This window comes from Sapajus apella, unplaced genomic scaffold (assembly GCF_009761245.1).
Source record: "Sapajus apella isolate SASKATOON/1434 unplaced genomic scaffold, GSC_monkey_1.0 scaffold36, whole genome shotgun sequence".
NCBI lineage: Eukaryota > Metazoa > Chordata > Mammalia > Primates > Cebidae > Sapajus > Sapajus apella.
In genome coordinates, this window is record NW_022436976.1 from 2182788 (window position 1) to 2207417 (window position 24630).

Genomic DNA, 24630 nt, shown 5'->3' on the forward strand with positions numbered 1-24630 from the left:
AAGAGCGAAACTCCGTCCCAAAAAAAAAAAAAAAAAAAAAAAATTTTTTTTCTGCTTCCTGACTCCATATAGTATTATGTTCTCTGAGGTACTTGAACTAAACCTCTGGACAATGAGAATTTAAAAAGAATCCAGAAGATTAAATGTATTCACAAAATACAACAATGTAACAGTAATATTTTGAATTAGTAAGTTAGAACTACCTAATATTTTCCAACTACATTATTTTTATGAGGTTCATCTGTAAAATTTTTAGTAATAACTTGGAGTTGAACTTGATTCTATTCACTCTCACTTATACTTCTAATTATTCATATTCCTTCATTTATAGACATATATATTCTTGGCTAATTTACATGGTTAAATTTTTTTCCTACATCTGCAATGTATCCTTTTTTTTTTGTAGAGTCAGGATCTCGCTATGCTGCCCAGGTGGGTCTCCAACTCCTGGGCTCAAGCACTCCTCCTGCCTTGGCTTCCCAAAGTGCTGGGATTATAGGCATGAGCGGCACTGTACTTTTAATGATCTAAAGACACTGGTTAGATTAACTAGTTCTCTTTCTAAATGATCAATTTTATACAAATAACTTTTCTAAATGTAATAAAGTCTCTGTTTTCTTTCTCAAGGGAATTAAGACAACACTGTGCTGCCCATATTAGTTGCTAATTACAGACTGAAAATCTGTATCTTTGAACTCTAGATTTACATAAATCCTGGCTTCCCTGCACATATTCCCCCTGTAAATTGGAATAAATGATGATTGAACCAGCTGTTATGAGGATATTACATTTCCTATTTACGCAATTGTTTATGAGAGTAAAATCAACCATTTTCATAGCATATGCTGGATCACTGTTGTCTTCATATATTTAAAATGAATTAAAAAATTTAAATTCTTAGATGCTAATCTGTGTCATAGCTCAGAATGCAAGTTCAATACCCTCTATTCTATTTCCAGATTTCTTTTAAGATATAATGAACAAATTAAAGTCTTTATTTTCAAGCAAATATATTAGTATTAATAATTTATTCTTTGCAAAAAATTTTGTAGTCATATTAGCTCTTAAATTTTAAGATTATTAGAAATGAAAATTATAAAATATAGTACTGTGAAATAATACATAAAAGACTTGGAATGTTAAAAATAACCAGTCATCATTTTTCTTTATATTGCATCTAGTATTTCCTGAAACATTTTGTGATACCTACATGCAAAATGCAGAAAGAGAATCCTTATGCTTTATATAAAACATTGCCAAGGAGAATAACGGTTAAACAAATCTGTTCAAATAAATATTTAAATGTTTTGATAAATAAAAGTTTTAAATTAATGTACCTTATTGAGATTGTAGAGATGTATTAATTTTTTTCTGTGCCAGTTCAGTTTTCAATGTGCGTAAATCTGAAACTGCTTGTTTTCTCCTCTGTAAAAAGAATTACTTTTCAAAAAGTGAACTTCATCATACCCTTCTAAAAGTACATCATAATTAACACATAAATAGGGTTTTTGTAACTGCTTTAATTGTCTTCTGTCATTTGCCTATGCTTTCATTCCCACTGGATTACTACAGTAAATGTGTAGATTATGAATGCTGTTTAATAAACATGATTATCTACTGGCTAGATATGCTATAAGATAACCTTGTTTATGAGTATATAGGGACAATATAATTGAGCTGTTCTAAAAACTAGAGTGAGAAAGAATTTTATGTTTTGCTTAAGATTCAAAACCTGTAGTTCTCAATGTGTAAAGAAAATAGTGAAAACAACAAAATACAAAAATCCCCTTAGGATTTTTGTATTTCTAGCCCTTAGGAACTAAATATTTAGGAAATACAGTATTTATTCTGTGGCAAGCACTGTTCTAAGTGTATTAACCTCTTTTTTTCCCCAAAAATTTTGTAGAGTCAGATACTTATTAATATTTATCCCCATTTTACAGTTGAAATGGAGACGTTTAGAGGCTAAGTAATTTGCTCAGCATATAAAACTAGTAAGTGAAGTGGGTACAGCCAGGATTCAAACTCAAACCACCTGGTATCAGATCCAGTACTATTCCAAGTCTTGTTTGTGAACCAGCAGTATTAGCATCAATTGGGAGCTTGTTGGGTATGAAGAATCTCAGGCTGCATCCAGACCTACTGAGTCAGAACTTGCATTTTTAAACAGTATCCTCAGATGATATCGCATTAAACTTTGAGGAGCACTACTTATGCTGTACTATCTTGAATAAATATGGTTGAAAGAGACTCAGGCTAGGTTTTTTTGTCCCTTAGTTCTGAATCTTGTAGGTAGTGTTGTTTTGGGGAGATCATTCAGAAATCAATAAAATTTCTTATATAATGTCTGTTATGTGTCGATCAGGCACTATGGTTAAATACAGGATGTTTTCCCCCAGCCTATAGGCTGAAAACTTTGTTCTCTTTTTTCTCCTATTTCACTTGTCTTTACTGTTTTTGTACTAACAATTCTAATTTGGGTTCAAATCATGAGTGACATTTATAATGCTAAAATATACAAAGATTATAGGATCTAATGTACATGCTTTCCAGGAAGAAAACAGCATAAGGGGAGTCATAATCCAAGCCTCTGGGGGCATTTTTATTACTCCTTGGTACCTACCCAATTATTGTTAAGTATACAAATTTACATATTGGCTCTATCTCCATATATTGAGTAACACAGTTTTCCTTCATTAAACAAATTATTTTTTAAGTGCATATTTAACTGATACTTTGTTAAAAATCATTCTCTGTTCTTTTCCTTTTCCATTTTAAGTTTTAAGCTTCTCAGTGCTGATCCAGGGCTTATATAGCCTCGAGAATGCTGCTTGTAAAAATAATCTAGAACTGCACTGTCCAGTGTAGAAGCCAATTGCCATGTAACTAAACTTAAATTAACTAAAATTAAATAAAATTTAAAATTCAGTTCCTCAGTCACACAACCTACATTTCAAGTGCTCAGTTATCAGTAAGTGACTAGTGGTTATCAATCTGACAGTACAGGCATAGAACATTTTATCATCACATGAAGTTCTATTGGACAGTGCTAAATTCTATTTTTTTATTTTTAAATTTTATTTATTTTTATTCTTATCTGAAACCCAGGACAGTTCTAATTTTCTTTTTAAAAATTTTTAAAAAGAGCTAATTCTAGAACGGAGCCACTATTATGTATCATAAAGCTGTTTCTGATAAAGAAATGAGCGCATTCATATGATTATTTTCCTGGCTTGTATGGATACTTGTGTGAAAATGTATAATCTTCTTCTGTTTTCTGTTCAACAAAAAAGCTTTTTAAGACATCTGTACTTCAGAGATAATTCCTATGATGTAGTTAGTTGTACACAATTCTCACGAAATAAAGTTATGCCCAGAAGCCTCTACTAAGCATCTGGTATACAAAAGGTTCCATGAAAGAAACAGTTTACTAAGGCATAGTCTCTGCCTGGAAGGAAACTTAACATCTAGTAGAAGACACATTATTCATATTTAAATAATATGAATTTAGGAAAATCATCAGGAAAAATGTAATCTGATTAGGAAAAATGTAAATTACCTTAACTTCTATTATGAGTTTCATTTTGTCAGTATCCAGTTTTCTCTTAAGCTGGTCAATTGCATGCTGTACCTCAGTGATCTGGATTATAAGGTAATTCTGTATGGATAGACATTTATTTAGTGTAACATATAAACATTTATTTGTAACTGCCTTGTGAACATAAACTATGAAATGATAAATATCAAAAGAGCAAATCATGAAAATAACCTATTCCATAAAGTAAACTAAATTGCTTTGGAAAAATTGTTTCTGTTGATTTCTTGCATTTTGGGAAACATTTTCTCTAAAGTTACCGTTAAATTAGCACCATAAAAACCAACAACTATTACTATGAGAGGAATAATATCTTAAACTCATTTAATACAAGAAAACCTATTTAAAATAAGAAGACTTTTTGGTTTTTGTCCAGAAAAGTTGATGAGTTCTAGTGGTCCTCTCTAAAGAAGTTATTTAATAGTTTTAAACTGCCTTTGTGAAAAAATTCTCATATTGAACTTGATAAAACAGTGAGATAAAGTATCAGCTATGCTAAAAAAATGTACCAACTGTTATGAACAAATCATTACTTGAGTCTATTTGGGTTTTAAGTTTATTTAAAATAGTAAACTTTTAACATTTCATCTTGTCTAAAGTTAAATCCTTACTTTTAATTATAGTTAACATATTTTAAAATCACTTTTGGGTAAGTGGGATTGATCCAACCCAAGTCAAATTGTTAAATGGCCTCTTAAATTTTTTTTGTTTGTTGTTTAATTATATGGTGGAATTAATAATAAACTTCATGTCTCTGATTCAAGGCTGTCTCAAAAAAAAAAACTGATCAAAATTTCATAATTTCTTTAAATTCCTGGGTGTCATAACCCAACCCGCCACTACCACCAAAGAATAGGACTATAGCAGACAATGTTAGTCCCCCGCCCTACTTCATCAGGTATTCATCTCTTTCCCACAGTCAGGAAATGGACCCTGTCCCAGATTTACCTCTGTAGGTAAATCCTAATTAGTCTAAGTCAGTCAGCTTATAGCATTCCTTGGCAACTATTTTTCCTCATCCAGGGGTGGGCATAGTTGATCCCTTATTCAGGATAAAGGGAAAGATTGATATATTCCACAATTCAGAGAGAGGTTTCTCCCTTGTTTGGGATATAAAGCCCTACTTGCCATTGACAGCTCTATTGCTACCATTAGAAAAAGAAGTCTTACAATGAAATTAAGATGAAAATATAGGGAGGAAATATCAGGCCCCCTTAAAGGCAACAAAAAAAGCTGCTGACTGTATCGCCTCAGCAATCTTCCTCCTATTACATAACGTCATGAGTTTCTTTTCTTTCCTATTTTTTTGAGTCGGAGTTTCATTCTTGCTGCCCAGGCTGGAGTGCAATGGTGCAATCTTGGCTCACCACAACCTCCGCCTCCTGGGTTCAAGCAATTCTTCCTCAGCCTCCTGGGTAGCTGGGATTACAGGCATGCGCCACCACGCCCAGCTAATTTTGTATTTTAGGCAGAGATGGGGTTTCTCTATGTTGGTCAGGCTGGTCTCAAACTTCTGACCTCAGGTGATCCGCCCACCTTGGCATCCCAAAGTGCTGGCATTACAGGTGTGAGTCACCATGCCCAGCTGATTTTTTTTTTTTTTTTTAATTGTTTAAGCAAGTTAAGTCAAATGCATCTTGTGATAATACTACATAATAATACTAGTACTTATAAAGCATGTGTTTTGAACAGAACTTCTCTAACTTCTCTATTACTATTACATTTAGTAATACCTTACGGCCTGTGATGCTTGCCAGATTCTTTGGTCTCATCTTGATCTCCCTGGCTTCAAGTTGCATGAGCAGTTTTTTGTAGTAGAGTTCCAAATCTTCTCGAAGGTTTGTTAAAACCTCCTCCATTGATGCTGTGACTTTCTTTGTTTCCAAGTATTTTTTCTTCCAACCAAAATAGGCTATTGAAAAAAAAAAAAAGAAAGCAAAGCCTTTTGATTATTAAAGGATTCAATTTTTCATCCTGGAAAGGACCCCAGAGCCAATATCAATTTAAACCATTTTCCTCTTTCTCTCCTCTTCTCATCTCCTTATATACTGAGGACATTAGACCTGAGGAAGAGATGTTTTTTTGGATAATAATAGAATTTGTATAGAAATATTGTTAAAAAAAATTTTACAGTGATATAGATACTATAAAAGTAATATATCCAAAAGTAATACATTTAATAGTAATACATATTATAAAAGCACTATATATACTTGTTATATATAGTAATACATATAAGATATAAAACTATATAACATATATAACATATATATATATAACTATAAAAGTAATATATATATATTACTTTTTCCCATGATTATGGAAAATTAATCCACAGATTAATCATTAGAAATTAAATACTACCAGCTGGACGCAGTGACTCACGCTAGTAATTCCAGCACTTTGAGAGGCCAAGGCAGGTGGATCACCTGAAGTCAGGAGTTTGAGACCAGCCTGACTGGTATGATGAAACCCTGTCTCTACTAAAAATACAAAAATTAGCCAGTTGTGGTGGCATGGGTCTGTAATTCCAGCTACTCAGGAGGCTGAGACAGGAGAACTGCATGAACTCAGGAGGCAGAGCTTGCAGTGAGCCAAGACTGCGCCATTGCACTCCAGCCTGGGCAGCAAGAGTGAAACTCTATCTCAAAAAAAAAAAAAAAAAAAAAGAAAGAAATTAAACACTACCAGTTTAACAAACTGCATTGACACCAATCAGATTCTAAATACAAACTTAATAATAACACAAACTATATGCCAGTATACCAGAATCTGTTTAGTTTTTTTTTTTTTTAGGTTATCATAGAAACAAAAATCTATATAAAAAATTATATAGCTAAATGGAACTTTAGCTCAAGATTTTGGCTATTTATCTCATGCTCTATTATCCAATCCCTTAGCAATCTGTACTAGTATTACTGCCAAAATACTTCTAGCATCTAGCACATTCCACCTTCTTTAATGCTACATCCTTAGTCAATCTCATTCTCATCTTTTACCAAGAAATCTGCTTATCTTTCTTTTTCTTTTCTTTTCTTTTCTTTTCTTTTTTTTTTTTTGAGATGAAGTTCCCTGTGTCGCCCAGGCTGAAGTGCAGTGGCGTGATCTCAGCTTACTGCAACCTCCGCCTCCTGGGTTCAAGCAATTCTCCTGCCTCACCCTCCCAAGTAGCTGGAACTACAGGTGTGTGCCACCACACCCAGGTAATTTTTGTATTTTTAGTACAGATGGGGTTTCACCATATCGCCCAGGCTGGTCTTGAACTCCTGACTTCATGGTCCGCCTGCCTCAACCTCCCAAAGTGCTGGGATTACAGGTGTGAGCCACCATGCCCGGCTGAAATCTGCATTATCTTTCTAACTGATCTGTCTGCTTTCATTCTCGCCCCTGTACATGCTATTCTATACAGCAGTCATTTTGATCTAAAATATTTTTTTAAATCATATAAATCCTAGCTCAAAATCCTCTAGTGGCTTCCTACCTTGCTTAGAATAAAATCCAAAATCTTTGATTTGGCCCATCTATTCCTTGCTGAACTTTCTGATTTTATCCCTGTCTACATTCCTCCTTACATACCATGCTTCAGCAGCACTGGTCTTATTTCAGGCCCTTAATACCACAAGGTCATTCTCATTTCTTGTCCTGGATATTTAGTGTTCCCTTTGTGCCTACCTCCCTGTTAATCAAATCTTAATCTTCTCAGAGATACTTTCCCTGAAAATTCTACCTAAACCATCTCTTTTCTGCCTCATCACTCTTTACTATGCTCTTTTTAATTGCATTCTCAGCTCCGATCAAAGCTGATACTGTCTTACTTGTTTACTGTCTCTTCCCACTGAGAAGCAAGCTCCTTGTGGGCATGGCCATGTCTGTCTTGTTCACTGCTGTATCCCCAGCAGTTAAAACAGTGCCTGGCACATAGTAGGCTCAATAAATATTTGATGGCCAATAAATAACCTTTATCTTGAAATATTCTTGTTTAAATAGGAAGTGATGAATCATTCCCATTTCACAAATAGAAAGCGTGAGGCACAAAAGAGGGGAAATAACTTGTATTAGTGAAAGGCAGATCTGGTGTTACAATCCTGGTCTTGTGATTTTTAGTCCATTGTTCTAATTTGTCTGATAAAGTTGCTTTTTTAACACTACAACAAAGCTGACTCATTGCCACCACTTTCAGGATTATTTTGAGGCAGAATCTTCAGAAATATCTCCTGACATTGTCTATAACCTTCAGTCATTCTAATGCTGAAACAATTTTGCTGTAAATTGAGAATCCTAAAATCACTTAATTCCACAGATACCTTTTATCCTTACAATCCTCAAACACAACGCAAAACGAAGCCCTCTCAAATCATTTAGCAACTCTCGAGCCACCATCATGTACTGTCTTCATCCTGGCTCATCTTTCTATGTCCACCAGTCCTAAAAGCACTGTTGCTAATTGTACTGCAAGAAAACTTACTTAACTTCCCTCATTCATTCACTTAAAAGCAAGGCACACACACACCCCCCAAAAAAATCAAGTACAGAGGAGTCCAAAGTACTCAAAGTAGGCTTCTAGAGTAAGTGATATGCAAGCTGATCTTGAATGACTAATAGGAAACAGGCAGGTAAACTGGGAAGAGGGGACCTTAAGGTAAGAGAAGTAGATGGGAGAGGGAAAAGCACGCCTGAAGACTTAGAGCCAAGAAGCATACTTCAGATCCTAAGTATATCCAACACTTTTCCTGGAAGCCTCTCTTGATCTCTTCCATCTAATTTAGGTGTTCTTCCTTTATATTCCCATCCACAGAATTCTGTAATTCCTTTATCATAGTTTTCACCAGGATGTATCCTTGTCTCACTCTGTCACTCAGGCTGGAGTGCAGTGGTGCAATCTCAGCTCCCTGCAACTTCTACCTTCCAGGTTTAAGCCATTCTCCTGCCTCAGCCTCTGCAGTAGCTGGGACTACAAGTGCCTACCACCACGCCTGGCTAATTTTTGTATTTTTAGTAGAGATGGGGTTTCGCCATGTTGGCTAGGCTGGTCTCAAATTCCTGACCTCAAGTGATCCACCCAACTCGGCCTCCCAAAGTGCTGGGATTACAGATGTGAGCCACTGCACTGGCCAGGATGTATCATTAATGCTTAACTTGCTTATCATTTCCTCACTGGACTATAAGATCTATGTGGGCAGGGACAAGATTGTGTCTGTCTTAATAGTGTCTCCTAGTGGCCAGATTCAATAGGCATGTGATAAATGAATAATTAATAAACAAGTAAATGAGTTTCAGTTATGAAAATATTCAAATTTTAATTTTAAAACCCTATGTAAAGCATTTATTATATAGAGTTGAATAATAATTTCATGTTTTCTATCTTGAACTTACCTCAATCATGTACCACTTAAACTAAAATAGTAAAACAGTAAATATTAATTATAACTTTATTATTTATTCTAAAAGGATTAATTCTATAAAACTTAAGTTTTCTTTATAGTGATAAAAGGTATATTAACTTTACCATGATACTGCTTTAATTTGCTTTGTTCAAATAGCTTTTCATCTGTTTTTACCAGTTCTTCTCTATTTCTTTCCAGATACCTTCTTTCTTCCTTTACTTGTTTCATTTGTTTGATAATCTTCTCTCCTAAAGAGATTGTAACTCATATTTATCAATGTCTCAAAGCTGAAAGATGGCTCATATCCTAAAATATGGAGTGTAAAACTTAAAAATTTCTAAAGCAGCAAGAATAAATTTTACCCCGAACTGTTTTTCTTGCTACAGTATAGCATTTATCATGTGGAAAATGCAGAGAAGTCATTTCAGTTTCTAAGAGTTATATATAAGGGGATTTATAAAATAGTGTTTTTTTTCTGCGTTTACATATATGTGTAGAAACTTGGTAAAACTCAAGTAGTTATGCTGATATTCTTTGGTTTAACTCTTTTGGTAAATTCATCTGGGATTCAAAATTATTGTACTTAAATCTTACACAGCAAATGTATATTTTAGAATATATATTTTAAAATGAAATAATGTTGGTGACTAAACATATGTAATAATAAATATAAAATCCCTGGCCAGGCATGGTGGCTCACACCTGTAATCCCAGCACTTTGGGAGGCTGAGGCGGGTAGATCACTTGAAGCCAGGAGTTCAAGACCAGCCTGGCCAAGATGGTGAACCTCTGCCTCTACTAAAAGTATAAAAATTAGCCAGGCATGGTGGTGCATGCCTATAATCCCAGCTACTTGGGAGGCTGAGGCTGGAAAATCATTTGAACCCGAGCAGCCGAGGTTGCAGTGAGCCAAGATCATGCCATTGCACTCCAGTCTGAGCAACAGAGCCAGACTCCATCTCAAAAAATAAAAAAATAAAAATAAAATTCCTATAATTTAACTTCTTTTACTGTAGTGAAATATATTACATAACAAAATGTACCATTTAAACTATTTTTAAATGTACAGTTCAGTGGCATTTAGTACATTCACATTGTTGTGAAACTATCATCACCATCCATCTCCAGAACTTATCTTCTCAAATTGCAACTCTATACCCATTAAACAACTTCCCATTTGCATTATTTACTTTACCTCACAGAATCATCTGTACTTATGATTGTACTATACTTACTTTCAGTTTGTAATAAAGAGATAGCAGTTATTTCTGAAGGAAGAATAGGTTGACAAGGAAGTAAAGGGTGATCTGGTAAGGTGATGTACTCTTTTTCAGCTATCTGTAAGCAAATATGAAAATGAGTAAGATCAGCTAGTGTGTCACATTCTTTTCTCACTTGCCCATAGGTATTTGGTAATGCATACCAGCAATGCATTCTTTTTATTCAGTGGTGATGAACTCCAAATTTTGTATTTATAACTACAGATTCTCTCCCATGTTCCAGTCTCTGTATTCTACTACTTGGTCATCACATACAAGCACTTCAAACTTAAAAAAAAAATCTGTTATTTTTCTTTCTAAACATGATTTCCTTCCAAGATTTCTGGTCTCAGTTACCTGTTATGATAACTTTCAAAATTTTCTAAGATGGCTATTGATATTTTTTTCATTTTGAGCCAATTTTGATTATTTATATTTGCTTAGAAAAGTGGTAGTTCTGTCACATATCAAAATTTTAGCAGAGAATTTTAGGTTTTATTCTAATATCTTATCTCCTCTGTTTGTGTTTCTATTGCCTTCATCTTTCCTAATTTTTGTGTCTTTACCTGATATTATTTGGATCTGTGTTACTAACCAAATATGTCAAATTGTAATTCCCAAGTGTTGGAGGTGGGACCTAGTGGGAGGTGACTGTATCATGGGGACAGATTTCCCCATTGATGCTGTTCTCCTGTTAATGAGTGACTTCTAGTGAAATGTGATCATTTAAAAAGTGTGTGGCACCTCCCCCACTCCTTCCTCCTGCACCAGCCTTGCTCTGCCTTTGCCTTCCACCATGACTGAAGGCTACCTGAGGCCTCCCCAGAAGCAGATGACGCCATGCTTCCTGTATAGCCTGCAGAACCATGAGCCAATTAATCAATGAAATGGCTAAAGTGCAGTGGTGCAATCTTGGCTCACTGCAACCTCTGCCTCCTGGGTTCAAGTGATTCTCCTGCCTCAGCCTCCCAAGTAGCTGGGACTACAGGTGCGCACCACTACACCCAGCTAATTTTTGTATTTTTAGTAGAGATGGGGTTCTACCATGTTGGCCAAGAAGGTCTCGATCTCTTGACCTCATGATCTGCCCACCTTGGGCTCCCAAAGTGGTGGGATTACAGGTGTGAGCTACCACACCTGGCCTAAACCTCTTTTCTTTATAAATTACCCAGTTTCAGGTATTTTTTTATAGCAGTGTGAGAACAGACTAGTATCTACCCTTTTCTGATAAATTACTTCAAGCCTTATCATGTTGATGTTTCTATCACTATCACTTTATTGATCGTTTTCAATTATGCTTCTGTAACTCATGTTTTCATTTTTATCTTCATCAAGCTCTCACTTCTATATTGTTTATCTTACAGTTAGTCCCCCATTATCTTTAGTTTCACTTTCTGTGCTCTTAGTTACCCACAGTACAGTACACTAAGATATTTTTAGAGAGAGAGACCACATTCACATAACTTTTATTACAGTATATTGTTATAATTGTTCTATTTTATTATTAGTTATTTCTGTTATTGTTGACTGTGCCTACTTTATAAATTAAACTCTTCATAGGTATATATGTATAGGAAAAAACAGTATATGTATGTATGTGTATGTATGTATGTGTGTGTGTGTGTGTGTGTGTGTGTGTGTGTGTGTGTGTGTATATATATATATATAAGGTTCAGTACTATCTGTGTTTTCAGGCAACCACTAAGGGTCTTGGAATCTATCCCCATGGATAAACGTAGAGTACTGTATTATTTTTCTAGCTTATTTATTTCGTTATTTATAGAGTTGAGTTCCCACAGGATAATGGCAGCCACCTAAACTAGAACTGCTCTACAAATCTTCCAAACTACCATAAAACGAAGCCAAGTAAAACCACCCAAATTTATGCCTACAACATAACTTGGGCACAGAATCCTTTACATATAAGTGAGGAAATAAAAACTTTAGACCAGAGTGTGGTCAGGAGCCCACATCTGAGCAGAGAGTCAGATATGGACTATGTGTCAGCACTATACATAAATAACAGGAAACATCAATCACGAGTTAGCCTGAAAACAGAGGGCTCTAGCTGAAGTGGAGAAAGAGCAAAGTAAAACAAATCTGGTAGATTCTATGAGGAATTCAAAAGAAAGGATTTGAAAAATACACGGAGTCAGAGGCAATAATCATGGGAAGACATAGCTTCTGGAAGAGAAGAAAATGCTTTGGAAGGGAGACGTATCCTTGGGAGCCAGTTTGGAAGAAAAAAGAAGAAAATGGCCAGGATAAGAGCTCCACTGAATTAAGCTAGTGGAAAGGAATCCCAAGAAAATACCCCTTTCCCCAAAAGGCTCCATTTACTTAAAAAAAGAAACATAAATGACTGCATTTCACTATGGCAACAGAAGAGGGTGCTCCTGATTTAAGAAACACAGTAAGCCACCAAAACACCACTTCCTGTTCCTCTATAAGAACATCTGTTATTACGGATAATGGAAAAATCCAACGCAAATAAACACGAACATCTACAAAATAATCTAGCATTCACACAGTTACTTATGAAGAAAGCCTCAAAACTGAGCAGTAAAATCAAAACACATCCAGAGAAAAACTTAACAATGCTCCCAACATAGATTAAATATAATTAAGCATTTGTAGATAATGAACACCATAAAACAGAAATTTTAAAACTTATAATAAAATGGAAAAATAGGAAGGTATGAAATTAAGATTAGCCAAACTCAAGAAATAAGAAAAAAAAAATGTCTCAGAAATGAATTAGCAGGTTTCCAAGATGGAACAGATATGACCAAAAATATAGTAAGAAAAACATAGAATAGAAATAAAAGGAGCTAAGAAAATGAAACATAATGAAAAGAGTAAAATGGATGAGAATGAAAGTGGCAGGTATAAAAGTAAAAAAGATCTAAGATAAGACTAATCGTGGTCCCCAAAAGAAAAAAAAAAACAATGAAACAGATCTATTTAAAATCATACTTTTAGAAAACATTCTTGAAATAATTTCCGATTTTCATATGGAAAGAACTCACTGTATACCTAGAAAAATCTGACCTACAATTCTCAACTGAGATACATAGCCTGCTAAAACTATTACACATTAAAGGAATTCTCCAACCTCCCAAGCAAAACTAAGATAGTTTAGAAAGAAAAGGAAATTAAGTTGGTATCACACTTCTAAATAGTAACATATAAAGCAAGACATCAGTAGTGCAACATTTAAAAGAAACCCAAGGGAAGTCAGCCAAGGATTTTATAGCCAGTCAAGCTATCTTTCAAATATTAAAGTTTGAAGGCTCTAGAACAGGGATTAGCACACCTTTTCTGTAAAGGGCCAAAGAGTAAATAAGCATGTGTGGGCCACATATGGTTTCTGTCATATTCCTCTTTTTTTTCCCACCTCTTTAAAAACAGAAAACACATTCCTAGCTCACAGGCCTTACTAAACATGATGCAAACCTTAGTTTGCCTATCCTCGTTCTAGAGAAAGTTTTAAATGTGAAAGAACTAAGGGAATATTGTACTCAGGCCTAGTATAGGTTGAGCTTCATCCAACCAAGAAATCATTGAAAAATCTTCTGCAAAATAACTGGCAGTTAACTGTTAAACTTATTTATAGTTCTGAGACTAAAACAAAGGTGAGGGGATAAGACTAAGTGAACAGTACAAAAATGTTATATTGTTTGACAAAGTAGAAATACCACCACTGAAAATAAATGAGAAGAAAAGGGAGAGAAAAAGATGAAAGTAGAACAAGTTTTCTGATTGCCTCACATATAGCAAGGAGGAGTCAGAGCATAATTTTAGAGGCAGCAAATCAAAAGCAGAAGCATAAATTTTTTTAAAAAAAGGAAAGAGGGGCCAAAAATACTAGCATAAGTGAATTACTATAAAGATAAATATTAAAACAAAAATACAAATCTTCCTAAATACCAGGATGAAGAAAACCCCAAATATAGTAAAAGACACACAGTAAATATAAAGTAAAATAACAAACCTGAGACTAAACATATCAGTCATATCAATTATGTAAACGGACATAACTCATCTAACTAAATAAAAAAGATTTTCAGACTAGCTTACAAAGCAAAACCCAACTCTAGGCTGTATATAAGAGATATATCTAAAACACAGTGACTCAGAAAGGCAGATAAAAAGGAGGGGAGTCAAGAATGGAAATATATCAAATAAATGTAAACAAAAAGAAAGCAGAGTATTTTCATATGCAGTAAAGAAAAATTCAGGCCAAAAAGGCATTAAATGAACCAAAGAAAGATGCTTCATGATGCAAAAGTAATAATATTCACGTAAGAACAACTTGGTGCCAGTAACACATAGAAACACATAAAGCGGAAACCACAGGAGATGTAAGCATAAATAGTAACACAGTAATAAAGAGAAATTCTAACATACCATTCTCAGTCTAGACTAAGACTTAGAGAATGTGAAAAAAATGAAGAATATGGAATACTTAATGTATTCAGAAAGGTAAACCATCGACAAGCCACAAAACAGAGGAAGACATTTGCAACACAAGTAAGCATGAAAGGACTACCTTCCAGGGCATATTAAAAACTCCTACAGGCCAGGCACGTTGGTTCACACCTGTTATCCCTGCACTTTGGCAGGCCAAGGTGGGCAGATCACCTGAGGTCAGGAGTTTGAGACCAGTCAGACCAACTTGGAGAAACCCTGTCTCTACCAAAAATACAAAATTAGCCCTACATGGTGGCACATGCCTGTAATCCCAGCTACTCAGGAGGCTGAGGCAGGAGAATTGCTTGAACCCAGGTGGTGGAGGGTGGTGAGCCGAGATTGCACCATTGCACTCCACCCTGGGTAATGAAGGAAACTCTGTCTAAAAAAAAATTAAATTAAAAAATCAAAAATTCAAACCACAGTTAAATAGCATTAAGCATCCATCAGAGTGCAAAACATTTTAAAGTGTGGAGATAGCATGTATTATTGAGGATGTAGAGTAACAGGAAATGTTTTGTATTCCTAGTGAGAGTGTAAATTTGTATAGTCATTTTGGAATACATTTTGGCATTATTTAAGTTATAGGTAGGCATTTTCCAGCTATTCTCCACATAAGTATTTATTCCTCTCGTTTGTGTGTGCTGTTAATAGGTAAAATTTGGAAACAATAAAAGTATACAGCAACAATATAACAACAACATTAGCTGAAGATGGTATGCCTCTGCTCTCAAACCCAAGGGCTTAGAGTTGTGATTCTCCTACTAGGGCTTGTGAATGCTGGACTCCATTCAGCATTCCAATCTACTATTCATCAAGCATCATTGGACAATGGGGACAGACATTAAAACACTAGTGGGCTGGTTGTAGTGGCTCATGCCTGTAATCCCAACACTTTGGGAGGCTGAGGAAGATGGATTGCTTGAGTCCAGGAGTTGGAGACCAGCCTGGGCAACACAGCAAAACCCAACTCTACAAAAAATACGAAAACCATCTGGGTGTGGTGGCATGTGCCTGTAGTCCCAGCTGCTCAGGAGGCTGAGGTGGGAGGATGGATTGAGCCCAAGAGGTCAAGGCTGCAGTAAGCTGTGAGCACTCCACTGCACTCCAGCCTGTGCAACAGAATGAGACCCTGTCTCAAAACAAAAACAAAAACCCCTTAAGTGGCAGCATTGCTTGTAATCCCTCTGGGATCACCTTGCAAGCCTTCTCTTGTTTAGGTACCATTCAAAGTTGGCAGGGTTCTGATTCACTTGGTTTTAAAATATATAGAGAGAACAGCACATCCAAAGGCAGTAAATCTCTCTACAAATTCCAAAAAAGGTCCACAAAGTGCTTTGTCTCATTCTTAATGGTAGTTGGAGCAAGGAGATACCTGAACATGTCACAGACCATGGAGCTCCTAGAAATTTCTCTGAATTGGTAGAGGCTCCTGAATTTTCTTGCAGCTTATCTTCTACCCCCTAACAAACATGTCTTACCTAAGGTATCTACATTATTTGGTATTTCCTGTTTATCAGGTCCAAGGGGATCATGATACGGTCAAGTTGCCTAGAAACTAGATTATGACAAGGAGCCAGAATTGATACAGCTGTTAGGCAAAACAATGAAGGTCTACTGCTATTCCTATTTGCTACTTTTCTCTGCTAATTGGATGAAGAAGAAGCATTTTCCAGATTAAGAATGGCATAGTAGGAGCATCAGGCTGTAATAATGTATTCTAATAAAGAGACCATGTAAGGAGTAGCAGCTATAATTGTCACCACCTGACACTAAGGCCCATTAATCTTCTGCACAGGCCAACTAGGTGATGATAAGAATCACCTTTTCTGCCATTTTCAAATTTTGATCATGGCACAGAACTCTGCAATTCCTCCAGGAGGTTGGTAATGCTCTGGTTTACTATTTTGGTAAGGAATAGGCAGTTCCATCATATTTCACTTGGCCCTTTCTACCATAACATTCCTTATTGCACATGCTGCAAGAGGCAGGGAGGCAGTATGAGGATTCTGCTATTTGCTGAGTAAGTCCTTTACAATATGCCTTCATGAATTAAGGAGATGACTACAGGGAGAATTTGCAAAGCCATTCGGCACATTAGAAGACTGATTTAGCCAAAACTTCATTTATTATCTGACCTCTCTAAACCTCCAACCTATTGGTGGAACACAGTTATTCAGGTCCTTAAGGATCAGAATCATATCAAAGCCATTGCCATGAATCCTGAAAAGTATGGTACCTCCCTTTCCCCATTGTAGTCATCTGGGTAAACAACCTCTGATCCCCTTAAGGAAGGTAAAGCAGGAAATTTACAATCCGTACTTGTGGCTAAGTGACAGGGTTTTTTCTCAAGGATACATGGCCTCCCCAGATATTACTCAATATATTGAGTAAAGTTCAATAAGTTCTGGTTATGTAAACCGGCTAGGGTCTGGTAATTTAATAAGGGGATGTGAATATTCATGTGGTTATTCGCGGTAGACATCTATTTGCAAAGACTAAAAATAATTTTTGGTTACACAGACCAAGAGCATACTGGTATGCTTATCCACTTAAGTCTCAGGAACAACATGATTAGTCTTAGGGACACCGTGGCAACTAACTGTTATTAAGGATTTTTTAATCATACATCCTTATGATCACTCTGGTACTGTTTTATCTTTTTCAGTAAAATGCTGTAAATTGGCTTCTGTCACTTGGGGACACTGTCATCTCTAAATAAATCAAGTAGGCTGGGCATGGTGGCTCACACCTGTAATCCCAGCACTTTGGGAGGGTGAGGTGGGTGGATCACAAGGTCAGGAGTTCAAGACCAGCCTGGTCAAGACGGTGAAACCCCGTCTCTACTAAAACTACAAAAATTGACTGGGCATGGTGGCAGACACCTGTAATCCCAGCTTCTTAGGAGGCTGAAGCAGGAGAATCACTTGAACCTGGGTGGGAGAGGTTGCAGTGAGCCAAGATTGCACCACTGCACTCCAGCCTGGGTGACAGAGTGAGACTCTGTCTCAAAAAAAAAAAAAAAAAAAAAAAAAAAAAAATCAACTATAGTCCTATCTTCATTCCATGTGACATAAAACAGCCACTATAAGGTTTTTAAAAAGAATTCTGGGGTTGCCTTTCCAATATATTCCCCAATGTCTGGTTAAAGAGGTAATCGGATATAAATCCTCTCTTAACATTTTTATTTCCCAAAGTCTTTGGATTTCTTGCTCTACTTTTTAACAAAAAATTCCTGGCATTCTAAATTTACTCAGTATGAACTACCATATTGTCTAGGTTTCTGTCAGCCTGATTCAATTTAGTAAAATATTTTTTACCACTTGCAGTTGCTGGAGCTACACATTAAATCTAGAATCTCTGATAAGTGCATCCATTTATTAAACTTGAGCCAATCTAAAGTTATATTCTTTCATTTCTGCTCTGAATCTATTCCCAATAATATATTTCTAAGTTTCTACTAGCACGCATTAACAAAATATTGCAGTTATTTTGCAATAACTAGTCTGAGATTCTCATTTGTAAAAGTTTTTGGCCCATTCACACTTTCTGTACCAAATGCTGAATCAGTTCAGTGCAGTTTCAAGCAGGAAGGAATGTAATAAAGGAAATTAAGTGTAACAGAAAGACTGAAGGAGCAGGTTCTGGGTTTGGTTTCCTAAAATGACGTTTCCATTAGTGAAGTTACCATTGCTGAGGCCATCACCAGAAATATGCTGAAAGCAAGAAGCCATCATTGTTATTGCCATTACTTCTTCTCACATTCAGGAAGCTGAAGGAAAAATACAATTCATAACACAAACAGAAAGAGTAAAACTGTTGTTATTCACAGACGACACGAATGTGTATGTAGAAAGTCCTAAAGAGAGGGGACGATCCAAGATGGCCGTTTAGGAACAGCTCAGGATTGCAGCTCCCAGTGAAAGCGCAGAGGGTGAGTGGACGCCATGTTTTTATTGCCCACAGACTAGGAAATTCCCAGCGGAGGTGCTCCACAGTCGGCCAGCACGGCTGTGCCGGCCGGCACCGCTGCTCTGCCCCGCGCGGCTGCTTTGTCGGCGCCCCGGAGCCGTGGTTCTCCATACAAAAAACACTGGTCCGGGGCCCCTTTTGGCTGGCGATTGGAGCCACGGGAAGTCGCCCATACGCCGGTTCAAAAAGGGGACTGAGCAGAGAACCAGGACAGTAGATTCCAGGGAAAAAAAAAAAAAAAAAAAAAAGCGCCACAAACCTCAGTGCCGCTGTTTAAGCCAGCGCAGTGAGTGGCCGCAGGGGAAAACAAACAGACCCCGGCGCCTCTTCAACAGGCGATTGGAACACCAACTTAAAAAAGGCTCTGAGGCAGGGAGCCAGGCGATCAGGCTCGGCTGGCCCCACCTCCACAAAAGAACAGCAACCAGAAACTCTGGATAGAGAGTTTCACAGCAAGCACAGCTGAAACCGGGACGGTCCAGCTCTGTGGGGGGAGGGGCGTCCGCCATTACCGAGGCAGCCCGCTGTTGCCAAGGCAACCCGCCATTGCTGAGGCAGCCCGCCATTGCCAAGGCAACCCGCCACAGCAGACACTCCGCCCCAACAGAGGCGGGCCACCATCGCCAAAGCAGTTCTAACTACACCCATATAAACAGGAGTGCAGGGAAGTTCACTCGGCAGCAGGGCGGAGCCCACAGCAGCTCAGCAAAGCTGCTATAGGCCGACAGTGACTAGGCTGCCTCCTTGCTGGGCTGGGCAGGTCTGAAGGAAAAAAAAAAAAAAAAAAGAAGGTGGCAGCATAACGGAAACTCATAAATAAAGCCCTAAATCCCTGGGACAGAGCACCTGGGAACAAAAAGCAGTTTATGAGTTCTGCTGCAGCAGACCTAAAAGTACCTGCCCAGCAGCTCTGAATGAACAACAACAGAGCTCACAGCTCACCATTTGAGCTCCTATAAAGAAGAGACCGTCTCCTCAAGCAGCTCCCTGACCCCTATATATCCAAAAAGACACCTCATAAAAGAGAGATCAGATTGCCACTAGGCAGGTATCCTTCTGGGACAAAGATAGCAGAAGAAGAAAACTGGTAACAACCCTTGCTGTTCAGCAGCTGCTGCAGGTGAACCCCAGGCAAGCAGGGCCTGGAGTGAACCTCAGCAGACCTACAGCAGAGGGGCCAGACTGTCAGAAGGAAAACCAAGAAACAGAAATAACCTCATCATCAACAAACAGAACGTCAATCTGAAAGATTTGAGACCCAATCTGAAAGCCAGCAACTACAAAGTCGACAGGTGGATAAATCCTTAAAGATGGGAAGAAACCGGCGCAAAAAGGATGAAAACACCCGAAACCAGAACACCTCTCCTCCTAAAAGGGATCACAACTCCTCACCAGCAAGGGAACAAGGTTGGATGGAGAACGAGTGTGATGAAATGACAGAATCAGACTTCAGAAGGTGGGTAGTAAGAAACTTCTGTGAACTTAAAGAACATGTTCTAACCAAATGCAAAGAAACTAAGAACCTTGAAAAAAGATTTGACGAAATGCTAACGAGAATGGACAAAATAGAAAGGAATATAAGTGAACTGATGTAGCTGAAAAATGCAACACGAGAACTTCGCAAAGCATGCACAAGTATCAAAAGCCAAACTGACCAAGCAGAAGAAAGGATATCAGAGGTCGAAGATCAACTCAATGAAATAAAATGGGAAGGCAAGACTGGAGAAAAAAGGGTAAAAAGGAATGAACAAAGTCTCCAAGAAATGTGGGACTATGTGGAAAGACCTAATCTACGTTTGATAGGCGTACCTGAATGCGACGAAGAGAATGAATCCAAGCTGGAAAATACTCTTCAGGATATTATCCAGGAAAATTTCCCCAACCTAGCAAGGCAGGCAAACATTCAAGACCAGGAAATACAGAGACCACCACAAAGATATTCGTCAAGAAGAGCAACCCCAAGGCACATAATCATCAGATTCACCAGGGTCGAAATGAAGGAGAAAATACTAAGGGCAGCCAGAGAGAAAGGTCGGGTTACCCATAGAGGGAAGCCCATCAGACTCACAGCAGATCTCTCAGCAGAAACCCTACAAGCCAGAAGAGAATGGGGGCCAATATTCAACATCCTTAAAGAAAAGAACTTTCAACCCAGAATCTCCTATCCAGCCAAACTAAGCTTCATAAGTGAAGGAAAAACAAAATCCTTTGGGAACATGCAAGTATTCAGAGATTTCGTCACCACCAGGCCAGCTCTACAAGAGCTCCTGAAAGAGGCTCTACACATATAAAGGAACAACAAGTACCAGCTCAACTAAAGGGCAAAACAGCCAGCTAGCACCAAAATGGCAGTATCAAATTCACACATAACAATATTAACCCTAAATGTAAATGGACTAAATGCCCCAATCAAAAGACACAGACTGGCAAATTGGATAAAAAGACAAAACCCATCGGTGTGCTGTATCCAGGAAACCCATCTCACATGCAAGGATACACAAATGCTCAAAAGAAAGGGATGGAGGAAGATTTACCAAGCAAATGGAGAGCAAAAAAAAGCAGGAGTTGCAATTCTCATCTCTGATAAATTAGACTTTAAAGCAACAAAGATCGTAAGAGACAAAGAGGGACATTACATAATGGTAAAAGGATCAATGCAACAAGAAGAGCTAACGATCCTAAATATATACGCACCCAATACAGGAGCACCCAGATACATAAGGCAAGTTCTTAATGACTTACAAAGAGACTTAGACTCCCACACAATAATAGTGGGAGACTTTAACACCCCATTGTCAACATTAGACAGATCAACCAGACAGACAATTAACAAGGATATCCAGGACTTGAACTCAGACCTGGACCAAGCAAACCTAATAGACATTTACAGAATTCTCCACCCCAAATCCACAGAATATACATTCTTCTCAGCACCACATCACACCTCCTCTAAAACTGACCACATAATTGGGAGTAAATCACTCCTCAGCAAATGCAAAAGAACGGAAATTGTAACAAACAGTCTCTCAGACCACAGTGCAATCAAGTTAGAACTCAGAATTCAAAAACTAACTCAGAACCACACAGCTTCATGGAAACTGAACAACTTGCTCTTGAATGTTGACTGGATAAACAATGAAATGAAGGCAGAAATAAAGATGTTCTTCTAAACCAACGAGAATGAAGACACAACATACCAGAATCTCTGGGACACATTTAAAGCAGTCTGTAGAGGAAAATATATAGCAATAAGTGCCCACATGAGAAGCAAGGAGAGATCAAAAATTGACACCCTATCATCAAAACTGAAAGAGCTAGAGGAGCAAGATCAAAAAAATTCAAAGTCTAGCAGAAGACAAGAAATAGCTAAGATCAGAGCAGAACTGAAGGAGATAGAGACACAAAAAACCCTTCAAAAAAATCAATAAATCCAGGAGCTGGTTTTTTGAAAAGATCAACAAAATAGACAGACCACTAGCCAGATTAATAAAAAAGAAAAGAGAGAATAACCAAATTGATGCAATAAAAAACGATAAAGGGGATATCACCACAGAGTCCACAGAAATTCAAACCATCATCAGAGATTATTACAAACAACTCTATGCACACAAACTAATAAACCTGGAAGAAATGGACAAATTCCTGGACACTTGCCTCCTGCCAAGCCTAAACCAGGAAGAAGCCAAAACCCTGAACAGACCCATAACAAGGTCTGAAGTTGAGGCAGCAATTAAGAGCTTACCACCCAAAAAAAGCCCAGGTCCAGATGGGTTCACAGCTGAATTCTACCAGACATACAAAGAGGAGCTGGTACCATTTCTTCTGAAACTATTCCAAACAATACAAAAAGAGGGAATTCTTCCCAAATCATTTTATGAGACCAACATCATCCTGATTCCAAAACCTGGCAGAGACTCAACAAGAAAAGAAAACTTCAGGCCAATATCCATGATGAACATAGATGCAAAAATCTTCAATAAAATACTGGTAAGCCAATTGCAACAGCACATCAAAAAGCTTATCCACCATGATCAATCAAGTAGGCTTCATCCCGGGGATGCAAGGCTGGTTCAACATATGCAAGTCTATAAACGTAATTCACCACATAAACAGAACCAAAGACAAAAACCACATGATTATCTCAATTGATGCAGAGAAGGCCTTTGACAAAATTCAACAGCCCTTTATGCTAAAAACACTCAATAAGCTAGGTATCGATGGAACGTATCTCAAAATAATAAAAGCTATTTATGACAAACCAACAGCCAATATCATACTGAATGGGCAAAAACTGGAAGCATTCCCCTTGAAATGTGGCACCAGACAAGGATGCCCGCTCTCACCACTGCTATTCAATATAGTATTAGAAGTTCTAGCCAGAGCAATCAGGCAAGAAAAAGAAATAAAGGGCATTCAAATAGGAAAGGAGGAAGTCAAATTGTCTCTATTTGCAGACGACATGATTGTATATCTAGAAGACCCCATCATCTCAGCCCCAAACCTCCTGAAACTGATAAGCAAGTTCAGCAAAGTCTCAGGATGCAAAATCAACATGCAAAAATCTCATGCATTCCTATACACCAATAACAGACTTAAAGAGAGCCAAATCAAGAACGAACTGCCATTCACAATTGCCACAAAGAGAATAAAATACCTAAGAATACAACTAACAATGAATGTAAAGGACCTCTTCAAGGAGAATTGCAAGCCACTGCTCAACGAAATAAGAGAGGACACAAACAGATGGAGAAACATTCCATGTTCATGGTTAGGAAGAATCAATATTGTGAAAATGGCCACACTGCCCAAAGTAATTTACATATTCAATGCTATCCCCATCAAGCTACCAATGACCTTCTTTGCAGAACTGGAAAAAACCACCTTAAACTTCATATGGAACCAAAAGAGAGCCCGCATAGCCAAGTCAATTCTAAGCAAAAAGAACAAAGTGGGGGGCATCACACTACCAGACTTCAAACTATACTACAAGGCTACAGTAATCAAAACAGCATGGTACTGGTACCAAAACAGAGATATAGACCAATGGAACAGAACAGAGGTCTCGGAGGCAACACAACATATCTACAACCACCTGATCTTTGACAAACCAGACAAAAACAAGCAATGGGGAAAGGATTCCCTGTTCAATAAATGGTGTTGGGAAAGCTGGCTAGCCATGTGCAGAAAGCAGAAACTGGACCCCTTCCTGACACCTTACACTAAAATTAACTCCAGATGGATTAAAGACTTAAACATAAGACCTACCACCATAAAAACCCTAGAAGAAAATCTAGGCAAAACCATTCAGGACGTAGGTGTAGGCAAGGACTTCATGACCAAAACACCAAAAGCATTGACAACAAAAGCCAAAATAGACAAATGGGACCTAATTAAACTCCACAGCTTCTGCACAGCAAAAGAAACAATCATTAGAGTGAATCGGCAGCCAACAGATTGGGAAAAAATTTTTGCAGTTTACCCATCTGACAAAGGGCTGATATCTAAAATTTACAAAGAACTAAAACAGATTTACAAGAAAAAAACAAACAAGCCCATTCAAAAGTGGGCAAAGGATATGAACAGACACTTTACAAAAGAAGACATACGTGAGGCCAACAAACATACGAAAAAATGCTCATCATCACTGGTCATCAGAGAAATGCAAATCAAAACTACATTGAGATACCATCTCACGCCAGTTATAATGGCGAACATTAAAAAATCTGGAGACAACAGATGCTGGAGAGGATGTGGGGAAATAGGAACACTTTTACACTGTTGGTGGGAGTGTAAATTAGTTCAACCATTGTGGAAGACAGTGTGGCGATTCCTCAAGGACCTAGAAATAGAAATTCCATTTGACCCAGCAATCCCATTACTGGGTATATATCCAAAGGATTACAAATCGTTCTACTATAAGGACACGTGCACACGAATGTTCAGTGCA

General features: G+C 37.5%; 1 protein-coding gene across 6 annotated transcripts in view; it reads right to left on the reverse strand.

The window, feature by feature from the left end:
- SPATA1 (spermatogenesis associated 1) overlaps window positions 1-24630 on the reverse strand; it is a 75550-nt gene that overhangs the window by 16496 nt on the left and 34424 nt on the right. For 3 of the 6 annotated variants that reach the window (XM_032296419.1, XM_032296417.1, XM_032296418.1), the window contains exons 8-12: window positions 10215-10317; window positions 9102-9227; window positions 5329-5507; window positions 3560-3658; window positions 1338-1425 (exon numbers count right to left, since the gene is read on the reverse strand). In XM_032296419.1, the coding sequence (XP_032152310.1) occupies window positions 1339-1425; window positions 3560-3658; window positions 5329-5507; window positions 9102-9227; window positions 10215-10317 (594 nt within the window). In that variant the 3' untranslated portion in view covers window position 1338. Of the gene's footprint in view, window positions 1-1337; window positions 1426-1892; window positions 3659-5328; window positions 5508-9101; window positions 9228-10214; window positions 10318-24630 lie in introns of those variants that run through there. The other 3 variants (XM_032296416.1, XM_032296415.1, XM_032296421.1) reach the window with 2 other exon arrangements.